The sequence below is a fragment of the Dipodomys spectabilis genome, unplaced genomic scaffold (genome assembly GCF_019054845.1).
Source record: "Dipodomys spectabilis isolate Male_0828 unplaced genomic scaffold, ASM1905484v1 ptg000096l, whole genome shotgun sequence".
NCBI classification, from domain to species: Eukaryota; Metazoa; Chordata; class Mammalia; order Rodentia; family Heteromyidae; genus Dipodomys; species Dipodomys spectabilis.
Window position 1 is genome coordinate 7,600,977 of NW_024870773.1, and position 24,206 is coordinate 7,625,182.

At 42.7% G+C, this 24,206-nt stretch overlaps 1 protein-coding gene across 1 annotated transcript in view; it reads right to left on the bottom strand.

Annotated features, from left to right (window-relative positions):
* Nucleotides 1–2,899: 2,899 nt before the first annotated feature.
* Nucleotides 2,900–24,206, bottom strand: part of LOC122113312 (amyloid beta precursor protein binding family B member 1 interacting protein) — a 92,012-nt gene continuing 70,705 nt past the window's right edge. Inside the window, 8 exon segments of the mRNA XM_042686306.1 lie at nucleotides 2,900–3,284; nucleotides 3,286–3,437; nucleotides 8,494–8,585; nucleotides 9,739–9,850; nucleotides 10,914–11,012; nucleotides 16,431–16,541; nucleotides 18,373–18,516; nucleotides 22,433–22,519. Of these exon segments, the coding sequence (XP_042542240.1) occupies nucleotides 2,912–3,284; nucleotides 3,286–3,437; nucleotides 8,494–8,585; nucleotides 9,739–9,850; nucleotides 10,914–11,012; nucleotides 16,431–16,541; nucleotides 18,373–18,516; nucleotides 22,433–22,519 (1,170 nt within the window). The 3' untranslated portion in view covers nucleotides 2,900–2,911.

Below are 24,206 nucleotides of genomic sequence, written 5' to 3' on the forward strand. Positions count from 1 at the left end.
TGATATTTTTGTTTTTTTTTTTTGGGTCCGGTCGTGGGGCCTGAACTTGGCCTGGGTGCTGTCCCTCAGCTCTTCGGCTCAAGGCTAGCGCTCTACCACTTGAGCCACAGCGCTACTTCCGGTTTTTTCTTTTTGCTTATGTGGTGCTGAGGAATCGAACCCAGGGCCTCAGGCATGCAAGGCAAGTGCTCTACCACTGAACCACCTTCCCAGCCCCTGATTATTTTTGTTCTAGTCAATAACCTTAAGTTAATTAGCTTTAAGATTTCTTTTTAAAAACATTTTATTGTTATTATTAAGGTGTTGTACAGAGGGGATACTACTTCACAATTCAGGTAATGAATACATTTCTCTTTTGGACAATAAGATTTATTAATCATTGAGATTAGTTCATCTATCTATTTTTTTTTTTTTTGGGGGTCCGGTCGTGGGGCCTGAACTCTGGGCCTGGGCACTGTCCCTCAGCTCTTCAACTCAAGGCTAGCACTCTACAACTTGAGCCACAGTGCCACTTCCGGCTTTTTTCTTTTTGCTTATGTGGTGCTGAGGAATCGAACCCAGGGCCTCGAGCATGCAAGGCAAGCGCTCTACCACTGAGCCACCTTCCCAGCCCCCATCTATCTATTTTTTAAATTTTGTATGTGCCAGTATTGGGGTTTGAACTCAGGGTCTGGGCACTTTTTTTGCTCAAGACTGGCACTCTACTACATAGCTCCATTGGTTTGTTTGGAGATAAGACTCTACTGGATTTGTCTACTCCGGCTAGCTTTCAATCTTGATCCTCAGATCTTAGCCTCCTGAGTAGCTAGGATTACAAGTATGTGCTACTGGTTTTCTGGCAATCCTTTATTTTTTATTTTATTTTATTTTTGGCCAGTCCTGGGGCTTGAACTCAGGGCCTGGACACTGTCCCTGAGCTTCTTTTGCTCAAGGCTATTGCTCTACCACTTGAGCCACAGTGCCACTTCCAGTTTTTCTGTTTATGTGGTACTGAGGAATTGAACCCAGGGCTTAATGTATGCAAGACAAGCAAGCCACCACTAAGCCACATTCCTAGCCCAATGCTTTGTATTTTTGAAAGTCTAGAAGTTCAATATTTGGGAGTAACTGATTTGACAAAAATACTTGTCACAAGAAGGCAAATGTTCTGCATGTCCATCAAGAAGCGAATAATCTCTGTCTCTCTGTCATTGCAATCAGTTTTTACTGAGACTTAACCAGACTTTCGAATGACAACAACACATTAGTTGTAGTTGGGTGCTAGTGGCTCACACCAGTAATCTTAGCTACTCAGGAGGCTGAGATCTGAGGATTGTGGCTCCCAGACAGCCTGGGCAGAAAAGTCTGTGAGATTCTTATCTCCAATTAACCAGCTAAAAAGTCCTAAGTAGAGCTGTGACTCAAGTGGTATAGTACTAGTCTTGAGCAAAACAATGTGAGGGATAGCACCCAGGCCTTGAGTTCAATCCCCAAGATTGGCATACTCACACCACACACACACAAACACACACACACACACACACACACACACACACACACACAAAATGATGACAATACCATCTGTAATTGACTAGCTGGAATCGCTCTGTAAAGAAAAAAATAATAGAAAAATCCAGACAAATGGAGAAGACAAAACAAGATGTTAAAATAGATACATAAGAATAAAAAATAAGAGATAAACCTTTCATGCCGATAAAGAGCAAAAGAATAAAAAATTGCTAGCTGTAAGATAAATGATCACTGGATGAGATAGAAATAAAGACAAAATTTATGTATCTATGTCATTTCTAAGTGGAAAAACTAGAAGGTAATGACAGAAACTTTGAAAATCTATCATAGGATAAAGAAACTATGGAGACTGAGTGTTATAGCTGGCTGATATACTACTGTATGAATACATATAAAAAGCAAAAACATCACAGGATGATATATGGTTCAAGAAATAGCTAAGTATATTCATTACCTTGCTCATGTGATTGTAACCCCTCTGTACAGTATTTTCACAATAAAAAACTTACTTAAAAAAAAAGAAATAGCTAAGTAAATTTTGTTTGCATTTTCTTGACTGTGTCAGAATATCTAAGGCAGGTATCCCAAGCACTGAAAGGATTTTGACAATTCATGCTTGTTGAAGATTGTATGTTCTTTTAAATAAACTGCTGGGCAAAGCCAATCAGATATTAAGCTGGGGAAGATTTAAGCAAATACTTGCAAAACCAAACCAAAGAAACACAATATATCCTATGTGTGTGTGTGTGTGTGTGTGTGTGTGTGTGTGTGTGTGTGTGTGTGTGTGTTGGCACTGGGGCTTGAACTCAGGGCCTGGGCAATGTCCGTTAGCTTTTCCTGCTCAAAGATGGTGCTCTACCACTTGAGGCACAACTCCACTTCTGGCTTTTGCTGTAAAACTGGAGATGAGTCTCTAGGGTTTGTCTTTCGGGGCTGGCTTTTAACCGTGATCCTCAGATGTCAGCCTCCTGAATAGGATTATAGGCGTGCCCAGCTCATGTTTCTTTTTTGATTTTTCTGAAAAATTTACAAGTCACATAGAAATGGAAAAATAGAACAATAAGACTTAAGGCTTTGGCAAGTTACTACTACTACTATTTTTTTTTAAAAGAAAGTCAAATACACTATAAGGCAGTAACTGATAACATAGATTTCTAGAAATGCCGTTTTCAGAAACAAAAACATTAACAACCGATTCCAGCCTTCTGCAGACAGTTTCTGTTCCTTTATGAATGGACGTGATTGCATGCACGCCCTGGGGCTGGGCACGTTTCCCATCACGTCTGCTCTGGTGGCGTGGCCTGCAGACGGTGCCCGCAGCCAGGCCCCCCCAGCCCCCCAACCCCCCCCCCGCGCCCCACCCCCGACTCCCCGCCCCGCGCCCCCCGACTCCCCGCCCCCCCTAGGGCAGGTGACCCCTCTTCTTCTGCAAGGCTTTCATCAGATCGGACATGAAATCCTGCTCCCCGCTCGCCGCCGCCGCCGCGCCGGGGGCTCTGGGGTTCTCCTGTCTTTTGGGGGGCGCGGGAGGTCTCTTAGCCACCGCGGGGGACGGCCTGGGGGGCTGCGGGGCGTGGCCGGGCGGCGGCGGCGGCGGCGGCGGCGGCAGGGCCGAGCCGTCGGGGCCCGCCAGCGACGGCGGCGGCGGGGGCACGAAGTCCGGGGGCGCCTCGATGAAATCGGGGGGCGGCGGCGGGAGCTCCAGGTCGGCCGGGGGCGGCGGCGACGGCGGCGGCGGCGGGGGCGGCGGCAGCCCGGCGTCGGGCGCGGCGGGGGGGGGCGCCGCCCGGGGCTTTGGGGGGCAGCGAGGGGCTGCCGCCCGTGTCCGAGGACCGGCGGATCGGAGGGGGCGGAGGCAGGACGGACTTCCGCAGGTGACCGCCCTGGGGAGGGCCTGGGTCGTGGCTGCTCGGGGCTGGCTTCTTGTCCTTCAACGAAGCGACAGCGGGGTTATGATTATTACTATTATTAAATATACTACTGGGGTTTGAACTCAGGACCTCAGGCTTGCTGGACAGAGTCACACCCCCAAACCTGTTCTGATTTAAGATAGGACCTGCCTTCTCTCTCCCTCCTCCCCCTCACCCCCCCAAACCTGCCTGGATCCCCATCCTATTTATGCCTCCTAGAGAGCTGGGCAGGTTCAACCACCCAATCACTCAGACTAATCATTGATGAGCTCATCTTGAGACAGAGGAACGCCAGACACGACTAGGCCCTGTGGGTGATCAAACACCAAGGCTTCTAGACATGCAGACCTGAGCCAGATCCAAGCCCGTGCTCGCTGAGCTTAGATCAGGCCTCTTTCCTCGCCAGAGCCTGCCTTCCACAGGAGCTGTATCTCCAAAGTACATTTTAGCTAGTTAGGGTGTGGCTTCAGTCTCTTATCAACCAACTGCCGGCCTAGAGCAACTCAAAAGTGGAAGCCAAAGGGCTTTTCTGCTCTCTCCACTCACCTTTTGAGTGTCCTAGAAAAGTGTCCCCCCCACCCCCCAAGTATATGCAGGGAGGGACTCTGGGAGGTTTGAACTGGTAGAGCCAGTTTTAAGCACTAAACTTATTTTGTTCCTCTACCACGCCCTCCAGAGCAGACAGGTGGATGAGAGTCTTTCTCACAAAAATCTTGCTTTTATATCCTACCCGATCAAGACAAAGAACACAAAAGGGAGGAATGGGTGGACCGAGATCTTTCTGGACTACAGGGGATTGCACTGTAACCAAGTATTAAGAGTTTCTTCCCTAGTGCTGGGAAATGTGGCTTAGTGGTAGAGTGCTTGCCTAGCATGCATGAAGACCTGGGTTCAATTCCTCAGTACCACATGAACAGAAAAAGCCAGAAGTGGCGCTGTGGCTCAAATGGATGAGTGCTAGCCTTGAACAAAAGAAGATCAAGTCCTGAGTTCAAGCCCCAGGACTGGAAAAAAAAGAAAAAGAAAAAAGGAAAGAAAAAAGTCTCTCTGTGCAGAGACCTGCCCCCACCTGCTCTTGGATCTTGCATTGGCATTATGAGAACAAAGGTTTCTTCCCTACTCTATGACCTGCTGGGGAATTACCAATGATAAGCTTTGTACCAACTGCCATAAAAGGTTTAGTGAACGATGTAAATAATGAACTATATAACTTGTGGGTGGGGCTGATTGGAGGGGAAAACTGAAATGTACCCTTTACTGACTTATGTAACTGCTTCCCCTTTGTATATCACCTTTATAATAACAATAAAAAATAATAAAAAAAGTTTTAGGAGAAGCACAAGAGCTGGGAGAAGCAGGACACCAGATCTATAATTTCAGTTTCTTCCTTTTCCTCTTTCTTCTTTTTCCTCTGGTACTGGGGCTTGAACTCAGTGCACCTCACGGTCTCACTTGGCTTTTTCATTCAAGGCTGGTGTTGTACCACTTAAGCCACACCACCACCACCACCTCCTTCTCCTCCTCCTCCTCCTCTTTCTTCTTTCTTCTTCTTCTCTTTTTTGGTCCATTGTGGGATCTGGGCACTGTCCCTCAGCTCTTCAGCTCAAGGCTAGCACTCTACCACTTGAGCCACCTTCCCAGCCTACACACCTCTACTTCTTGCACCCCACCATGATGGACTGAAACTGGGGCCTGTGCCTCTTGCCAGCAAGAGATGCCTCAAGGTCCCCTTAACAGGGTCTTCATTGATTTGGGGAGGGGCAAGAAGTACTGCAGAAAGGAAGGTAGCAATCTCTTTGAAGTTACAGATACCAGTATGTGAAACAATCCTAAAATGAATGACTTTGTTTTCTTAAGAAGGGAGGCAAGCAGCAAACACCTATAATTTGCGTAAGACTTTATCTAACTCCAAGGTCCTGCAAAGTTTGTGTTCTGATTAACTCACATTCAGGATAGAATCCTGGGTCTCTGTATTGCTAGGAGAGATTGATCTTTGAGTCACTCCTATCTAAGAGTCAGAGAATGGCATTTCAATTCTTTTTATTAGACCTCATGGCTTGGCATTCACAGATTCTCACAACTTCTGGCTTTTTGGTGGTTAGTTAAAGAAAAAAGTCTCGGGCTGGGAAGGTCACTCAGTGGTAGAGCGCTTGCCTTGCATGTATGAGGCCCTGGGTTCGATTCCTCAGCACCACATAAGCAAAAAGAAAAAAAACTGGAAGTGGCGCTGTGGCTCAAGTGGTAGAGCGCTAGCCCTGAGCTGAAGAGCTGAGGGACAGCACCCAGGCCCAGAGTTCAGGCCCCACGACCGGACCCCCCCCTCCCAAAAAAAAAGTCTCATAGACTTTCTTGCCTGGATTGGTTTTGAACCTGGATCCTCAAATCTCAGCCTCCTGAGGCATTAGGATTAAAAGAGGGCCAGCTCAGGTTCCTTCTGAAATGGTGTGAAAGGTCTAAAATGGATGCTTTAATCCCTACTTTATCTGTCTGAGATTAGGATAAGATTCAGTGAGATAGGTATGTGGGTGAGTTCTGTAAGGTAAAATCATGAAGCATTTCTATTGGGAGAAAGTGGTAGATCATCAAATCAGGCTGAAGTCCCACAGGAAGAATTGATAATAATCATCCTATTCATTTACATAATGCAACTTCCTTAAGGCTTTCAGGAAGATGTGAATACCTTTGTTTTAGTGATAATTATCGCTGCATTTTACATTTCCATCAGAATCCCACTTTCTCTGCTTACCAACCTCTTACCAGGCAGTATGTGGGACTTGGTGTTTATACATAGTTAAATAATAATTTTGATTCTAGAGTTCTTTTATTTCTTTGGGTTTTTCACAATACTCCCTTTCAAATCAACTTTACAGACATAATGAATATGCATATATACATGTATATATATAATATATTTATATATATACTGTAAGAGCAGAATGTGCTTTATATGACAAGTTTGTCAGGCTTGAAAAGGGAAGAACTGGGCTGGGAAGGTGGCTCAGTGGTAGAGCACTTGCCTTGCATGCCTGAGGCCCTGGGTTCGATTCCTCACCACATAAGCAAAAAGAAAAAAGCTGGAAGTAGCGCTGTGGCTCAAGTGGTAGGGTGCTAGCCTTGAGCTGAAGAGCTGAGGGACAGCGCCCAGGCCCAGAGTTCAGGCCCCATGACCGGACCCAAAAAAAAAAAGAAAAGGGAAGAACTTTAGAGAAGCATAATTTTTAGAAAGCTTACCACAGTTTTCAAAAATTATAGGTCACTAACCCTTAGATATGTATTTAAATGTTTTTTTTTTCTTTCATGCATTTGTTTCTAACGCATTTATAAGATTATTTCTTTGTTGCTTTGTATGTCCCTCCCCCACAGTATAACCCCTGCTTTCACTATATTTGATGTCGGTATAATTTGTGGAGGAGAAGGGAAAAAACAAGTCATTTAAGGATACAGGTGGACCCGTTGCACCAATGAGAAGTACAAGTTGTCATGTCAAAAACGAACTTTACAACTTTGGTGGGGAGGAGGGTTGGGTGGGGGGGGACGGGGGGGGGGGGGGAGGGGGGGAGGCTGGGAAGGGATGTGAAGGGTAAACAAAGGAGGAGGCTGCAATGCTTGATAAGAAATGTACTCAGTATATCTTGCCCATGTAATTGTAACCCCTCTGTACAGTATGTTCACAATAAAAAAATAAATAAAAAAAATTATAGGTCACTCAATAAACACCGAGATTTAATTGTTTCTGTCATAAGATAAAGAAACTATGCAGATTGAGTGTTATAGCTGGCTGATATACTACTGTCATAGTTATTTAAAGCTGGTTTGACATATTCCATGGATTTTAGTCATTTGAAATATTTTTAACTGGTAACTATATTATTACCTAGCTAATTACAATTATTAGCTATGAATTTTAAAATTTTAAATAAATCTCTAGGTATTGAAAAATGTTAAGGAGAATATTGTACTTATCTATCTGTCTACCCATTATCTGTATCTATCTATTCATTCATTCATTCATTCGTTCATCTCTTTTGTGGTGCTAGGGACAGAACCCATTACTCTACAACTGATCTGCATTTCTACCCATTGGCTATTATCTTATTTTTTGGTGCTGGTACGAGGATTTGAACTCAGGATCTGGGTGCTTAGCTTTTTTTTGGGGGGGGGGTCTGGTCATGGGGCCTGAACTCTGGGCCTGGGTGCTGTCCCTCAGCTCTTCAGCTCAAGGCTAGCGCTCTACCACTTGAACCACAGTGCCACTTCTGGTTTTTTTCTTTTTGCTTATGTGGTGCTGAGGAATCGAACCCAGGGCCTCAGGCATGCAAGGCAAGCGCTCTACCACTGAGCCACCTTCCCAACCCCAGCTTAGTTTTTTTTGTCTAGGCTGGCACACTACCATTTGAGTCACAGTTCCACTTCCAGATTTTTGTTGTTTAGAGACAAGGAGCTCGAGGATTTGTGTGCCTGGGCTGGCTTCAGACTTCAACTTTCAGAACTCTGTCTCCTGAGTAGCCAAGATTATAAGCACGAACCACTGGTTAATGCCTTTGGCTATTTATTTATTTGTGTTGGTCCTGAGACTTGACCTCAGGGCCTGTGCACTGTCTCTAAGCTTTGCTCCTCAAGGTTAGTGCTCTACCACTGAGCTACATCTCCATTTTCAGCATTTTAGTGGTTAAGTGGAGAAGAGTCTCACAGACTTTTCTGCCTGGAATGGCTTTGAATTGAGATCCTCAGATCTCAGCCTCCTGAGTGGCTAGGATTACAGGTGTGAGCCACTGGTGCCTGGCATAGTGATTATTCTTTTTTTGGGTCCAGACATGGGGCCTGAACTCTGGGCCTGGGTGCTGTCCCTCAGCAATTCAGCTCAAGGCTAACGCTCTACCACTTGAGCCACAGCGCCACTTCCGGCTTTTTTCTTTTTGCTTATGTGGTGCTGAGGAATCGAACCCAGGGCCTCGAGCATGCAAGGCAAGCGCTCTACCACTGAGCCACCTTCCCAGCCCATATTAGAACATGGCTCACGGTTCAGAAGATTGGCTTACCTTTGGTAGACGTTTCTGTCCCTTTGTGATCTTACCTTAGTTGTTTCGACAGATCTCTGGGCCTCTTGGTGGACAGTACTGATAGAAGCTGTGGCCTGGGGGATCCCACCATTTGGCTGGCTGGGGCCTGAGGAGCAAGAAGAGAGAAGAATCTGTAAATTCAAACCAGTTTCCATTGTTATAGGTTTATCACTATCATGTGGGAGTGGTGTGGTAACATGGCTTTATGGAGTTCTGCTGAGGGGGAAGGGGACTAACTCAGTGGTACAGCATGTATTCAGCATACATGAGGCCTCACACAAGGTATGTCCATAGCCAGCACTAAGTAAATAATGAAACATTTACAGATCTGCCTCATGCCTGTAATCCTTGCTACTAAGAAGGCTGAGATCCATGGTGGACAGTAACCCAGTGAATCACGATTGAGAACTGCTTGCCATGGGGTTTTGTGTCTAATCTCTTCCTCTTAAGACACTCACAGGATGAGGGCTTAGGCCTACCTATGGGAATCTGGGGGTGCCCTGTTATGATATCCTCAGTCCTCAGTGATTGCTAACATATACAGGTGTTCTTTGATTGATTTTGGAATTTCATCTGGCAGATCCATCATAAGAGGAAATACCAATCTCCAATTGATTTTTCTATGTCTTAGCTTGGAAACACTGTAGCTTAGCTATGCAGCATGCTGGAAGAGGGTCTGTTGTTCACTCCCAGGATCCTGTGCCTGGTGGCAGGCTGACAGCCAATGTCCAGCATCAGGAGAGGGGGAGAGGGGAGAATGCAGGCAAGAATTCATTGTATATCCTACAAAATTAAGAGAAGTGAGAGAAGGGGTAGGTTGGAAGGAATGGATGAGAATGTTGGAAGGGGTGACATTAAGATGCATTGTATTCATAAACTGTTTCGTTAAATGGCAGCTCTATTATATACTACTTAATAAAATAAAATTTAAAAAAAGAAGAAAATACACAGAGCCAGAACATCCACTAGACGATGAAGTCTTCAAGACTATGACAAGGGACTTCAATTGCTCTTTTAGAATTTGACTAACCAAGCAGACAAATTAAGCCAAGATAAAACAGTCAATTGTAGGTAATACAATATGCAAACCAGAATGCTGAGTCAATAAACAAACCATTAAAAAAAAAAAAGATCCTCAGATCTCAGCCTCCTAAGTTGGCTAGGATTACAGGCATGAGCTACTGGTACCCAGCACAACAGTTGTTTTTATATAATGCATCGGATTTGTTTTGGACATGAGCTCTGAGTTCTAAGTGTACCTGGAGCCCGCTGAGCTGGTTTAGCTGTGTTTGTTCCCAGTTTTGTCCACCGTGAGGCCAGTCCAGCCCTTGCCATAGCTAGCTGATAGTTGTCGTAGAGAGTCCTTCCATACTGGAGAGAGGAAGCAAAGGGAGGAATACAGGGATCCATTTATTAAATTCTGCCATTCACTGCAATATACATGGTGAAAAAGATACTCTATGACTATTTTTTTCACTCCTTGTCCAAGTGTTATTGTATGTTTCAATAAAAAGATTCACAAAAGGTGAATTCTGAAGCTTACAATGCTTCTACTTTCACATGAGACGTGATGCGTTTGTGATTACACGTCTTCATGTCATTCTACTGTAGATTCAATCTTGTCTTTCTTTGCTTTTTGGGGTTGGTATTGGGGCTTGAACTTAGGGCCTTGAGTTCTCTACTCATTCATGCTCAGTGTTCTACCATTTGAGCCACACCTCCACTTCTGGCCTTTTTTTTGCTGGTTAATTGGAGATTAAAAAGCCTCATGGATTTCTTTGCCCAAGCTAGTTTCCAACCATGATCCTCAGATCTCAGTCTCTTGAGTAGCTAAGATTATAGACATGAGCCATGGGCCATCAGCTTTTATATTTATGTGTGTGTGTGTTGGGGGGGGGGGCGGGGGTGCTGGAGTAGAAACCCAGGCTTTGCATATGATTGGCAAGCACTCTACTACTGAGCTACATACTTAGTTGGTCGTGGGGCCTGAACTCTGGGCTTGGGCGCTGTCCCTCAGCTCTTCAGCTCAAGGCTAGCGCTCTACCACTTGAGCCACAGCGCCACTTCTGGCTTTTTCTGCTTATGTGTTGAGGTTTTTTCTGCTTATATGTTGAGGAATCGAACCCAGGGTCTCATGCAGGCAAGGCAAGCACTCCACAGCCACCTTCCCAGCCTACTTAGCCCTGTCTTGTGTTTCTTAATTGTACATGAAGCCTACAATCCTTCCCATGTATAAATATCTGAAAAGTTCCATTTGAAAGTCAATCTTCCATTCTCAGGTCTATGGGTAGGTTTATGTTCATATCACTCTTATTGAAAGAAACACGATGGGCTGATAAATGACCAGCAGTGGGTCAGCTGTTTCACAGTAGCTCTAATGCTGGAGCCAGGTCAAGAAACTGGACATGTGGGTGCAATGTGGATGCGCTCTTACCTTGGCGATCCTTATTCCCATGACCCATTGGTTGAGAGTTCTTGCATCATCGCAGCAGAGATACTTAATATACTGAGACTCCTTCTGAATTTGAGGATGCTGGAAAGAAGCAGTTTTGAAGGCAATTTATAAGCTTTGTCTGCCAGAGCTTGAAATGCCTCTCAAAATAACTTGAAAAAAAAATTCTACATGTGACTTACAAAGGTAGTGGCAAAAGGTTACTGGTACTAATTTTAGAATTAGGAAAAAGGGTTCCATTTATTTAAAAAAATTTTTTAGAAATCGAGAGTCTCACTTTGCTTCTTAGGCTTGTCTTGGGCTTGCTATTCTTTTGCTTTAGGACTAGAAGAGATTATAGGAATGTACTACTGCAGCTGGCTGTGGGCACTTCTAAAAAAATGGCTAAACTTTGAAAGGATTTAAGCAATCTATTATATAGTTTACCATAAACACTTTTTATTATATTATCTTTTGTGTGTGTGTGTGTATGTGTGGTGGCACTATGGTTTGAGCTCAGGGCCTTATACTTGCTAGGCAGGTACTCTATTATTTGAGCTACAATTCTAGTCCCTTTTTTGCTTGGTTATCTTCCTTCCTTCCTTCCTTCTTTCCTTCTTTCCTTCTTTCCTTCTTTCCTTCCTTCCTTCCTTCCTTCCTTCCTTCCTTCCTTCCTTCCTTCCTTCCTTCCTTCCTTCCTTCCTTCCTTTCTCTCTCTCTTTTTTTTTGTCGGTCGTGGGGCCTGAACTCTGGGCCTGGGCGCTGTCCCTCAGCTCTTCAGCTCAAGGCTAGTACTCTACCACTTGAGCCACAGCGCCACTTCTGGCTTTTTCTGCTTATGTGGACCTCTTGCATGCAAGGCAAGCACTCTACCACTGAGGCACCTTCCCAGCCCTTCATTGGTTATTTTCAAGACAGCATCTCTTTTTGCTTTATGCTCAGGGCCAGCTGAACTGAGATCCTCCTATTTTTTTCTTAACTTTAATGCTGGAATGACAGGCATGTGTCATTGTGCCCAACCATTGGTTGAGCCATGAACTATTGTGCCTGGGCTGACCTCAAACTATAATCTAATCCCTAGAGCTCTGCCTATCAAGTAACTAGGAGTAGAGGCATGAGCCATAGCACTTGGCTCATCTATGCACTATTAACTTTTAAAAGTCATCACATCTATCATGTGTTTATCCCTCAAGGCTATCTGAGTGGCTTCTGTATCTGTGAGACAGGAAACTTAATATATTCCTTATGGCACACAAGTGACTGTGGTCTTGCATCTGCCAAAACGCAGTCTGAGTGTTGTTTCTGCTACTAAGAATTCAGTTTTGCAATGAGCTTCCTTTCCTATTATTTTCAGAAGAAATGTGTTCCCAGGTGGCATTAAGCAATGGCACAGAGAAGGGTAAACAGAGGTGATCCATGTCTCCTGAACATGGCAGCCTGGAAGGAGACAAAGAGACACTTGCCATTCTTTTCTCTTGTATCCACTGTCCTTGTAGTTTTTATATTTCTGCCTGTAATAGACTGTGTGGGTATCACATGAGGGTAGGAACGCTATTTTATTTGTTGCTAAGGATTCCCCAGTGCTAACATGCCTGGTGCACCATAAGCATTCCAATACAACTGATTGCTAAAAAAATACAAATAAGCCAGGCACAAGTGGCTCATGCCTGTAATCCTACTACTCAGGAGGCTGAGATCTGAGGAACGTGGTTGAAAGCCAGCCCAGGCAGCAAAGTCCGTGAGATTCTTTTTTTTTTTTGTCGGTCGTGGGGCTTGAACTCTGGGCCTGGGCGCTGTCCCTCAGCTCTTCAGCTCAAGGCCAGCGCTCTACCACTTGAGCTACAGCGCCACTTCCAGTTTTCTGGTGGTTTATTGGAGATAGGAGTCTCACAGTCTCTCCTGCCCGGGCTGGCTTTGAACCGCGATCCTCAGATCTCAGCCTCCTGAGTAGCTAGGATTACAGGCGTGAGCCACCAGCGCCCGGCGTCCGTGAGATTCTTATCTCCAACTAACCACCAGAAAACTGGAAGTGGTGCTGTGGCTCAAGTGGTAGAGTGCTCACCTTGAGCGGAAGAGCTGAGGGACAGTGCTCAGGCCCAGAGTTCAAGCCCCATGACCGACAAACAAACAAGCAAACACAAATAAGCACATATCCTGATCACTCACAGATATTCTTGCTTACTCCATAGGTGAGGCAGGCAATCAAGCCCAGAGTCCAACCGAAACCATTCTGTGTGTGTGTATGCATGCCCACGCATGCATGTGTGTTATTACCTAGAGTTGGGAGTATCTATCTGTGCAGGAAAGGAGCAAAGAGGTTCAGTTCCTGTTTTAGGGTGCTACGTAGATACTTTCATTTTGGCTTTCAGCGCAATCACCGACTTTTAAGCACATGGCTAATTCTTAAAGATGAGCTGAGAAAAGGGGGTTGTGTCTTTGAATGTCAACTGAAATCAGAGAGGTAATGTCTGCACCTGTTGGTGGCCCCAATCATCCAGCCTCTGAGATACTAGATTTACTCAATAGGCTAATGAGACACATGGCTTGTCAGGGCTTTATAAAACCTTAGTCAGTTTTGGTTTTACATATGATAAAACTGGTGATTATTGTTTTTGACTTTTTACTTAGAATTTCTATATTCATCTATTAAGCAAAAATACTAACACTAAAGGTACCAGAGGAAAAAATTAGATAAAATCTATCTTCCTTCTTTCTCTTTTCCTCATTCTCCTCACTCTCTCTCTCTTTTGCTCTCTCTTGCTCTCTCTCTCTTGCTCTCTGGCATTTTGAGCCAACTGAAGAAAATCTATCCTTATACACTATGTGTGTGTGTGTGTGTGTGTGTGTGTGTGTGTGTGTGTGTACAGGTACTGGGACTTGAACTCAGAGCTAGGCACCGTCTCTGAGCTTGTTTTTCTCAAGGTTAGTGCTCTACCACTTGAGCTGCAGTCCCAGATTTTTAGTAGTTTATTGGAGACAAGTGTCTCACAGACTTTCTTGCCCAGGCTGGCAATGAACCATGATCATCAGATCTCAGCCTCCTGAGTATCTAGGCATGAACCATGGGTGCCTGCTTCTTTTATATTTGTTACACAGACACATTTCTTTATATTTTTCAGTCTCAGAACTTGTAGAGCAATGTGTGAGAGGGCCAGTTCCCATCTCCTGAATGGTGCTGTAGCTTTCCATTATGGCCAGCAGATGGTAGCAAACACTTTGGGATGGATGTTGCTCATTTTATTGTGCTTGCGCTTTCCTTGCTCAATAATATTTGATTTTAGTTTTGCAAATGTTCCTCCAATAATCATGCTCCTTGTTGGAAATATGTATCCACTCAGGTAATGTAGTCCAATAGCAAACATCATTAACCAGAAAGTCAGATTGATGAAAAATATGGAATGAGATATTTTACCAATACCTGCAGCATTTTCTCCTGACAGCAAAACCAAACCAAACCAAAGCCCTGGTCTTTCAGTGGCAGAAGCACAGCTCTTTAATGGTATTCTTTGTCTTATGTTCAATAAGGGGGACAAGATTTACTCTCTTTAGCAAATAATGTTTCTAATTGTTCATAGAAAGTGACTTCTTGCTGGGCACCAGTGGCTCATGCCCGTAATCCTAGATACCCAGGAGGCTGAGATCTGAGGATCACGGTTCAAAGCCAGCCCTGGCAGACAAATCAGAGGCTCTTATCCCCATTAACCAGAAAAAAGCAGAAAATGGAGATGTAGCTCTGCAGGCAAAAGCTAATTGAGATGTATAAGGCCCTGAGTTCAAGTTCTAGTACTGGCCAACAAAATAAGTGACTTTTTCCTCTTTGAGACATTAAGTTGACTTTTTTTGTAACCTTGGTGTAGTTATTGTTTTGCTGGTTTTTGTTTTGGTGACATCTTACGTAAGAATTGAGTTTCTGGGAACAGCCTAAATCATACTTGCAACAAAATGCTTTTATGCAATTGTTTGCTTAGAGGTCTCCATTTAAGCAATACCATAAGCAATTTCTTAAATACATTATGCATCCAAATATAATAAAATATAGTCATTCCTTTAAATAAGGAGAATTCTTTTCTCCCCTCCCCCACCTGGGATTGAACCCAGGGCTTCTTACATGCTAGGTAAATGCTCTACCACTTGAACTGTGTCCCCAGCCTTTTATTTTAATTTTGTTTTGGAAACAGGGTCTTACTATCTTTTTTTTTTTTTTCCCAGTTTAGCCTAGAGCTGGAGATTAGCTGGAATTTGAGAATCATTTGCCTTCATCTTCCAAGTTGCTGGGACTACAGTTATGCACTACCATGCCTGGATTTCAATAAAATAGCTTTGAACATAAACCAGATACTTCTAAGGGTTCTTGTTGTCCTCAGAGTTTGTGATTCTAAGCTGTGCTACCTAGTGGGCAGCAGGCTCCTGGCAGCAACTAGGACCTCACAGAGCCTGTCTTCATGCTAGTGTTCCATCACACCTTGTGCTTGCTGCCTCACTGAGCCTTTGGCTGAAAAATTATTTGCCAAAGGGTTTAAGAAAACGCTGGGTTAATGTGACTGCCCAGATCCTTCAATGATTTGCTAGTTCCTGACGACGAAAAGAGAGAAACTCTTTTAGCACACGAAGGTCAAGGCTAAAGTCCCTTTCAGAACGTTATTGCTAAAAGGGATATTACAGGTCCTCTAACCTTACACAATGAAGAAACTGAGGTCAAGGAAATGAAGCAATTTGTTTGAAGCCAAAAGTAGATGTAGAGCCATAACTAGAACAAAGACATCATTATTTGTTCCACCAACACTGCTGGATGCTGAGAAAAAGATTAATTCCTGGGTATACAAAGAAGAATAAGAAGCAGGGGTCATGGTGGCTCTCAGCTATAATCCCAGCACCCAAGAGGCTGAGGTAGAAGAATCTCAAGCTTAAGGTCAGCTTGGGCTACACAGCAAGTTCCAGACCAGCCTGGCTAATATAGTGAGATTCTGTTTCAAGCAACAACAAAAACAAACACAAACCCCCAGAAGAGTAAGGGATAGTTCACACTGGGATAGGGGTTACAGGACTGGGGCAAGAGTTAAGCATTGTTAGGGCACTGTTAAATAAATCCTGTTTATTAGTAGGTCTTTACTGTAAACAGCCTATTGGAAATAAAAAAAAAACCTATTTTGTATGTTTTCTAGAAAATCTAGGCAAGTTCATAGTTTCTAAAGCCTTTTACAGTAGAATGAACCCAATATATGAACAAGGAACTGTCCATGTACCTGTTTTATAAATAAAATTATAAGATAGTTTCCTCTAATATGGAACGTTTACTTCCAGAAGTGATGAGGAACCCCTTAGAGAAATTTCAAGATTTTAGTTCTGATAATATACTGCAGGGGAAATCTCTCAAATGGATTGACTCTCCCTTAGTTGGGTGTTAAACCAAAAGTTGTATTATGAGACACATACAGTTAACTGTATCACATAGGACATTTGTTTTCCCTTAGACGAAAATCTTAACCAACAAATCAAAAGCAAGGACTTCTTACAACATACCTTTAAAACAAAGCAGTGGTCGGTGGGTGCTTTGTATTTCATTTTACACTGACTCCCATAGTAAATGTTGACATTTGCAAACTGTATAAAACATGCTAGATCTCGGGATGTCTGCAAAAAGAGAGGAAAAAATGACCTCAGCTGAGATGACAGTTAATCATTTCCTTTGGTGCTTTCTGATGGCACAACCAAGAGCTCCATTTTAGTAGAGAAAATATTGAATTTTGTAGCTAATGTATATAAACATCGATCACTTATAGTTTTCTCAAAGCTATGCCAGCATAAAAGATGAATGACAAAGAGTATGACCAGATGTGACAGTGTGTCACCAGTCCTGAAATACAGTGACAGATGATAATGTTGGTTCCCGCACCTGAATGGACTCCCAGAGTCAAAACCTGTTGAACTTGTGTGATTGCTATTAATTCAATCAAGGTAAGTTGGCCAGGTAGGCAGAAACATCATTTTGGCTTTTGCTATTCTAAGTCAGTGATGGAATTTAGCATTGAGCACAAATAACAACAAAACAACCAAAATGCTCCTCAGGAAGAAGAACGAGAGGTGAATTTGATGATGCTCCGAAAATTAGCACACACACCATGCTCTTTTCTGCTTTCCGGTTTCTGCTGGAGGGGTTGCCATGGAGACAGCAACCTCTCCTCCAGGGATAATGGGCTTTGTGGAGTTGGGCAACCTCTAATCTACAGATCTGCTTACACTTCAATGGCACAGTTGCTTCATGACAATTTTCCCCTCTTTCTTGTTTCTATCATTATTTACCTTGTTAATTGAATAAAAGATGAAATGGCTACACTTCAACGCACAAAATATTCCTTTTTTGTGAAAAATAAATCAGTCCATTTTCCTCATTTTTTTCTGTATTTTTGCACTTTTAATTTTATGAATTACAAAATAATGCATAGGCATCATAATTAAAAGATTAAATATACATTTTCATTCACTAGCTCTTTTTCTTCCTCTTCTTCGGAGGTACTACAGGGAGTAGTTTGTTAGTATTTTTCCAAATGTTTGTGGATAGACACTTATTTGCTGGTTGATTGGAGATGGAGTTTTCTGTCTGTAGTTGGCTTCAAATAGTGATCTTCTGAATTTCAGCCTCTTGAGGGGTCTGGCTTCATATATTTATACACACACACAGTTTTGTATATGTATGGATATTTATGTGTATGTATATTTATAGACACACTTGCTTATGGGACTGAACTCAGGGCTTTTGGAATGATATCACTGAGCTACACCCCAGCCCAACATACAAAAATTTTAAAGCATGAATGGGATATTACTACAAACAAGTGTTCTAAGACTTGTTTCTTTTTTTTTAAAACATTGTATCTTGGGAGGTGCATGTCAGGACCATGAATGGATATATAATATCCATTTTGTGGCTCCACAGCTCTCCACTGAACAGGAAAAGTGATTTATTTTTCATCATTATATTATAGGTACAGATTTTTTCCCCCAGTATTTTACTATTACAAAAGTATTTTGCATCTGAGCAAATATATTGTCATCTGAGGAACTTCTGAGGTTTTTATTCTCATGAATGTACTTCTGGTTATTATTATTATCATTGTTATGATTATTGTCACTGTGATAGTTTGTATCTGGAATGTCTCCCAAAGTTCTACTTGATCCCAGCCTAAGGCACTATTAGGAGCTGGTGGAGTGTTTAGGAGGTGGGGCCTACTGGAAGGAAGTTATATCATTGGAGGCATAGTCTCCAGGAGCATTGTGGGAATCTGGTCTTCCTTCTTTTTTGGCTATGATGCTTTCCTCTGCTGTGTTCTTGCTGTGATGTGTTGCCTTCCCCAAAACACTGGGCCAGTGAGCCATGCACTGAAACCTCCCAAACTTTTTAAAAGTTAATTATCTCAGGTATTTTGTTACAGTAATGGAAAGATGACTAATACTGCGTACGGACCTTAGTCTTTCCTTTGGGTACGTAATATATCCCAGAAGCCCGTAAAAGAAAATAGCGTCTTTTCCAGGATTTCTTTCCATCTTCTTTCAAATAAAGAGCTCCTTCAAGTTCGGGGACAATGATGGATGTTCCGCAGAAACTTTCCTGAAACAAAAATTCCAAAGACAGAAAACACACAAAAAATTAAACACACCTTCTTGCTTATATTTAAACAGAACTGCAAGTTAGCTTTACCCTAAAATCAAGTTTGTCTATGACTCTGAACTCTCATCAGGTGCACATATTGACATTATATGCACATATTGCTGAAAAAGAGAAAAGAATAAGCCCTAACTCTGAGTCAGACCCAAGATTTGGAGACCACACATCTCTTGGACCATGGGCCATTAACCTCAGCTCCTTAGTTCTAAAAAATAGAATAATAACCAACTTCATGAGGTCAGTTATGAGTGTTGTCTTGACATATTATAAAACAAAGCATTTAATAAAGTCTGTTCCTCTTGCTATAAGTTGGAAAATGGAGAAATTAGTACTTTCCACGTAAGTAAGAAAATGACTATTTCACTATTAGTGAATAGAACAATTATAATATATACTTCTACATAATGAAGAAGGAAAAATTTAATGCCACAATATCAGAAAGGAAAAACAAGTACTTCTCTCTTTCTCTCTATTTGTGTGTGTGTGTATTTTTTTCAAAACTGGGAAGTGGCATATATTAAAAAAATCAATTGCATGTCTCTCAACTTCAAAACAAGATGTGCTCAGAATCCAGTCTTTCCTGTCCTCACCATGACACCAGGTACCTGACCCATAGCCAACCTCCAATCTCACTGGTAAGTGCCATTTCTACTCCTGGGCCTCCCTGGCAGACCCACTATGCTCAGGACCCAAGAGCCTGACCCTGTCTGTGTTTGAGCAGTCTGTGTCTGTGACCCTGACCAGTGTCTAAGCACATACTCAGGAGCAGCAGCAGCAAGTTCTGGTGTCTGTTTTATTTGGTCCAGGGTGGCTAGAACCTGTATAGGGACCAGAAATGTGTACAAGGGCCTAGGAAGACCTTGATAAACCAGAAAGAGAGCTTCTCAGCATCAGTGAACCAGCCTAAGGGTTAACCAGGTGCTGAATTTTCAAGAGCAGTACTAACGAGAGAAAAAAATAGACACTATTAGAACACAGTAAACCAGTATATCTGGGACTTTAACATGACACTTTATGGCCTGTGATCCAACACTCATTTCTTCTACAGTTTGGGCTGGGAACAGAGCCTCAGTTACTAAGTGAAAATTCATTAGGGATTAAAACAAAATCAGTTGCTTTGGGAATATAATCCAGGAGTGCTCATCATAGACATCCAAGCATTCACCTTGCTCCTGAGTTTCTGTGGTGATCCAATCTGAGTTGGGTTTACCTCTGTCTTTTGTCCTGGTATGCCACGCCTACTCCAGTGGAGTCTGCTTAGCATGGGAAACCTGCTTTCAGACCTGAGAAAGGGGCTTCAGAGACCTATCTCTGAGTATTGGGACTTCATCAAAGTCTACCTCGGAGAATAGGGCTTCAAAGAGGCCTACTCCTGGAAAGGCTGGCAAACCCCTGGAAAAGATGTGTTTCTGCCTTTCTTTCTCTCATAAGAGTGCCTATTAATCTTTTACTGCTTCTACTGCTTTTTGTACTTGCTCATTGTCAACGTTCCCTTATTCAAAGCTCTTTCTTAAGAGTGTTGACGACTCCAATATCTGATGAGTGTCTTAAAAATATGACTAACTCACCAGAGTTAAGTGCTACCCTGAAACCCCTCTTATGGAGGCTAGTAGACAAGTCATAAGTAAATATAAAAGTATTGGGGGTTTCACCAAGTCACTTCAGCAGAAGGAATTGTTTGTAAGGGACTTACAAGAAGCTGTAGGCTCAGCTAGAGCAGAAAGAATGGATGGCAATTACTAAGATAACTATTTAGGAGAAAGAATTTCCTGCTATTTACTAAGAGATTTGCTAGATCTAGGTCTCCTTGAGGTTTACTATTAAAGAAAAAACAAGAAAGATCGTATGGGAAAGTTAAGGCCTCTATAAAGATAGGTAATGGTTAATTGGTGACAAACATCAAAACCCAAACCCATTGTATTCCTTAGAGATAAGCCGGAGACAAATGCCTATCAGGTGCCCAGCTGGTGACCACCCAAGAAAGAAGCCCTGCAGCAAGATTGTGTAACCTTTTGCCCTTTCTCATGGAGACTTTTGCTATAAAAGTTTGTTATCCTCTGCATTAAATCGCACTCAGCATCCACTCCTAATGTGTGTGAGTTGTCTGTTTGCCATCTCCCCATCCTATTCCAGGTTCCTCCCTTAGGTGTCCTCCGTTGTCCCGACAGAACCCAGTCCGCGGCACTGGTACTAAGGCTTGAATTCAGAGCCAGGACATTCTTCCTTAGCTTTTTTTTTTTCCCTCAAAGCTGGAATTCTATTACTTGAACCCCAGCTCCACTTCTGGCACTTCACTGGTTAATTGGGAATGAGAATGTCACAAGACTTTTTTTTTTTTTGTCAGTCGTGGGGCCTGAACTCTGGGCCTGGGTGCTGTCCCTCAACTCTTCAGCTGTAGACTAGCGCTCTACCACTTGAGCCTCAGCCTCACTTCTGGCTTTTTCTGCTTATGGGGTGCTGAGGAATCAAAGTGAGGGCCTCCTGCCTGCAAGGCAAGCACTCTACCACTGAGCTACCTTCTCAGCCCCAAGACTTTTTTTTCTTTTTTTTTGCTTGGTTTTGTTTCCAACTTTGATCCTCAGATCTCAGCCTTATGAATAGCGAGGATTACAGCTGTGAGTCACTAGTGCCAGCTTTCAATCTGTTTTAGAAACTGAAGTTCATGTGAAGCTTGTAAACCTCATGGTTCTACCAAGTATGACTAGTGGGAGAGCAGTTCAGAATATTCATAGATTTGAAATTGTATCTCATTTCCATGGAGCAATTAAGCAATGGGGCATACGGAGTATTCTCAGTTGATTTTTAAGAGGGTTCATTTCTTAAAAATATTTTTATTGTAAAGATACTTTACAGAAGGGTTATAGTTACACGAGTAAGGTAATGAGTACATTTCCTGTAGAGCATTGTTACCTTCTCCTTTGTTTTTCCCCTACTATCCCTTCCTTCCCCATCTCCCCAATTCCTCCCTCTCCCTGCCCCCCTGAAGTTGTTGTAAAGTTCATTTCAACAGTGTCTTGTAAATCTCATTGTTACAATGGGTCAACCAGTATCCTTGTTTCTGCGTTTTGTCATTTCCCTTCCCCTCCCCAAATTAGAAAAATGTATATACAAGACGCAGGGCACCAGAATCAAATACAGTGATGGTTCATTTCTTTTTAGTCAAGAATCTAATCCATTCAGGTACCAGTGGTTCAAGTCTGTAATCCTACTTACTCAGTAGGCTGAGATCTGAGGACTGAGATTCGAAGCCAGCCTGGGCATACAAATCCTGGAGACTCTTATCTCCAATTGGCCAGCCAAAGCTACTGAAAGTGGAGATATGGCTCAAGTGTACAATACCAGACTTGAACAGAAAAGAATTACTAATTTAACTTCACGAAAAGCAAAGTATATTGTCTAAAGCCATAGTTTAGGATCACTGACTCAAAGAAACAGTTGAATTATCTAAACAGTTATACTTCAGTAATGATTAAAAAATACTTATTTATTTTGGTGCTGGCACTGGGGCTTGAGCTCAGTGCCTGGACTCTGTCCCTTAAGCCTTTTTACTCAAGGTTGGCCCTCTGCCATTTGAGCCACACCCCCACACATGGCATTTTGCTCGTTATTGGAGATAAGAGTCTCATGGATTTTTCTGTTCCAGTTGGCTTTGAACCTAGATTCTCAGATCTCAGCCTCCTGAGTAGGTAGGATTATAAGCGTGAGCCATCAGTGCCCAGCAGTAATGATTTATTAAAAAAAAAAAACCCAAGTTAAAATTTCAGTGCTGTCTCAGAATTTTCCATTGTTCCAGGGAGCAATCTTAAAAATAGATACAGCAAATGCTCTCTTTTCTTCCATTCTGCAAAATGAAGCTTACCTCAAGTAAAGACTCCTTGTTCTTAGCATTAATTTTCTCGCTGGTTTCCTTGCCTTCTTTTTTTCCTTTGTTATCCAAGTAGAAATTCTAAATAAAAAGTTAAAAGATCAGTTCAGGAAGTATTCATTACTCTAGGAAATACTGCAAGGAATTCGGTCTTGCTGGAGAGAGAAGATAATCTTGGGGCTAGGAATGTGGCATGGGGTAGAGTACTTGCCTAGCATCCATGAGGCCCTAGGTTCGATTCCTCAGTACCACATAAACAAAAATAATAATAAATTAATTTAAATTAAAAAAGGAAGATAATCTTGTGTGAAATAAACAGACACCACAGAAGACACTGTGAGTCTACCAGGAGAATTAACTGTGTAAACCTTCACCTCCCCTCCCCTACTTCCCCTGCCTTTAGTGCACCATGAGAAAAGAAGACAGGAAATACTAGCCAAGGACATGATGTCATGTAATGGTCAGATTCCATAGTCAAGAACATTGGTGTTACATGCAGGAAGCTGGCAGACTCTCACCCACCAGGGACTGAAGTGAAGGCTGAACTCACATCTCAACTTCAACTACTTGGCTAGTGGGCACCCCACAGAAGCCCAGGGCCTGTGGACTGGAGATTCTAGGCTCTTAGGTACAGCTTGAAATCTAGATTTTCGTAATTGTTGGTGGTTGTTTTTCATTTTAATTTTTAAAAGCAGTATGTTCTAGGCACTTATGCCTCACTACTATAATCCTAGTTACTCAAAGGCAAGAGATCTGAGGATTGCGGTTTGAAGCCAGCTGGGACAGAAAAGTCCATGAGACTTTTATCTCCAGTTAACCACCAAAGAAGCCAGAAGTAGAGCTGTGTCTAAGTGGTAGAGTGCTCACCTTGAGTTGGAAAAGCGAAAGAATAGTATCTAGGTCCTGGATTTAAATCCCAATGCTAGCATAAAAACAAAACAAAACAAAAAATAAAAGCAGTGTGTCAATCATCATGTAGTTCCCTAAATGGTGACCTCTAGGATATTCAGAAGTAGAAGGGTATTTCTGGAAAGAGAGAGGCCTAAATAAAAGCAGGGAAGACCATGTCAAAACACACATAGACAGGGGCCAGTGGCTTACTCTTGTAATCTTAGCTACCCAAAGGCAAAGATCTGAGGATTACAGTTCAAAGTCAGCCTTAGCAGGAAAAGTCTGTGAGACCCTTATTTCCAATAAAGTACAAGGAAAAAAAAACACGCTGGAAGTGGAGCTGTGGCTCAAGTGGTAGGTAGAGTGCTAGCCTTGAGCAAAAAAATCCTAGAACCCAGACCCTGAGTTCAAGTTCCAGGACAGCATACAAACTCACACACTCACACTCACACACAAACACACATAAATGAGGGAAGTCTCTGAGTGTGGTTAGTAATCATCTATGTATCATCCCATTCTGAATACCCATGAGATGGCTAAAAATAAAGTATGTGAATTTCCATATAACATTAGCACTCAAGGGTTAATTTCTTACTAACTTCTGTAGCCACTACAGCTGATTATGTAAACTCCATGCACAGAGGGTGACTGGGAGTGACCTCTGTTACAGTGCTTTAGATTTTTAGGGTGAAAACAGAGTTTTCCAAAATATCGTGAAGAAGATACGATGTACTTACAGTAGCAATCACACATGAGGAACACAGTGACCCAAACACCCAGGTCACAGCAATGCGTTCCCCAGGGTGATCCCAGTCAGCCTAGATGCTCGAGAAAAGGCATGTGTGCAAGCTCTCTTACTACGGATCTGAAGACCTGG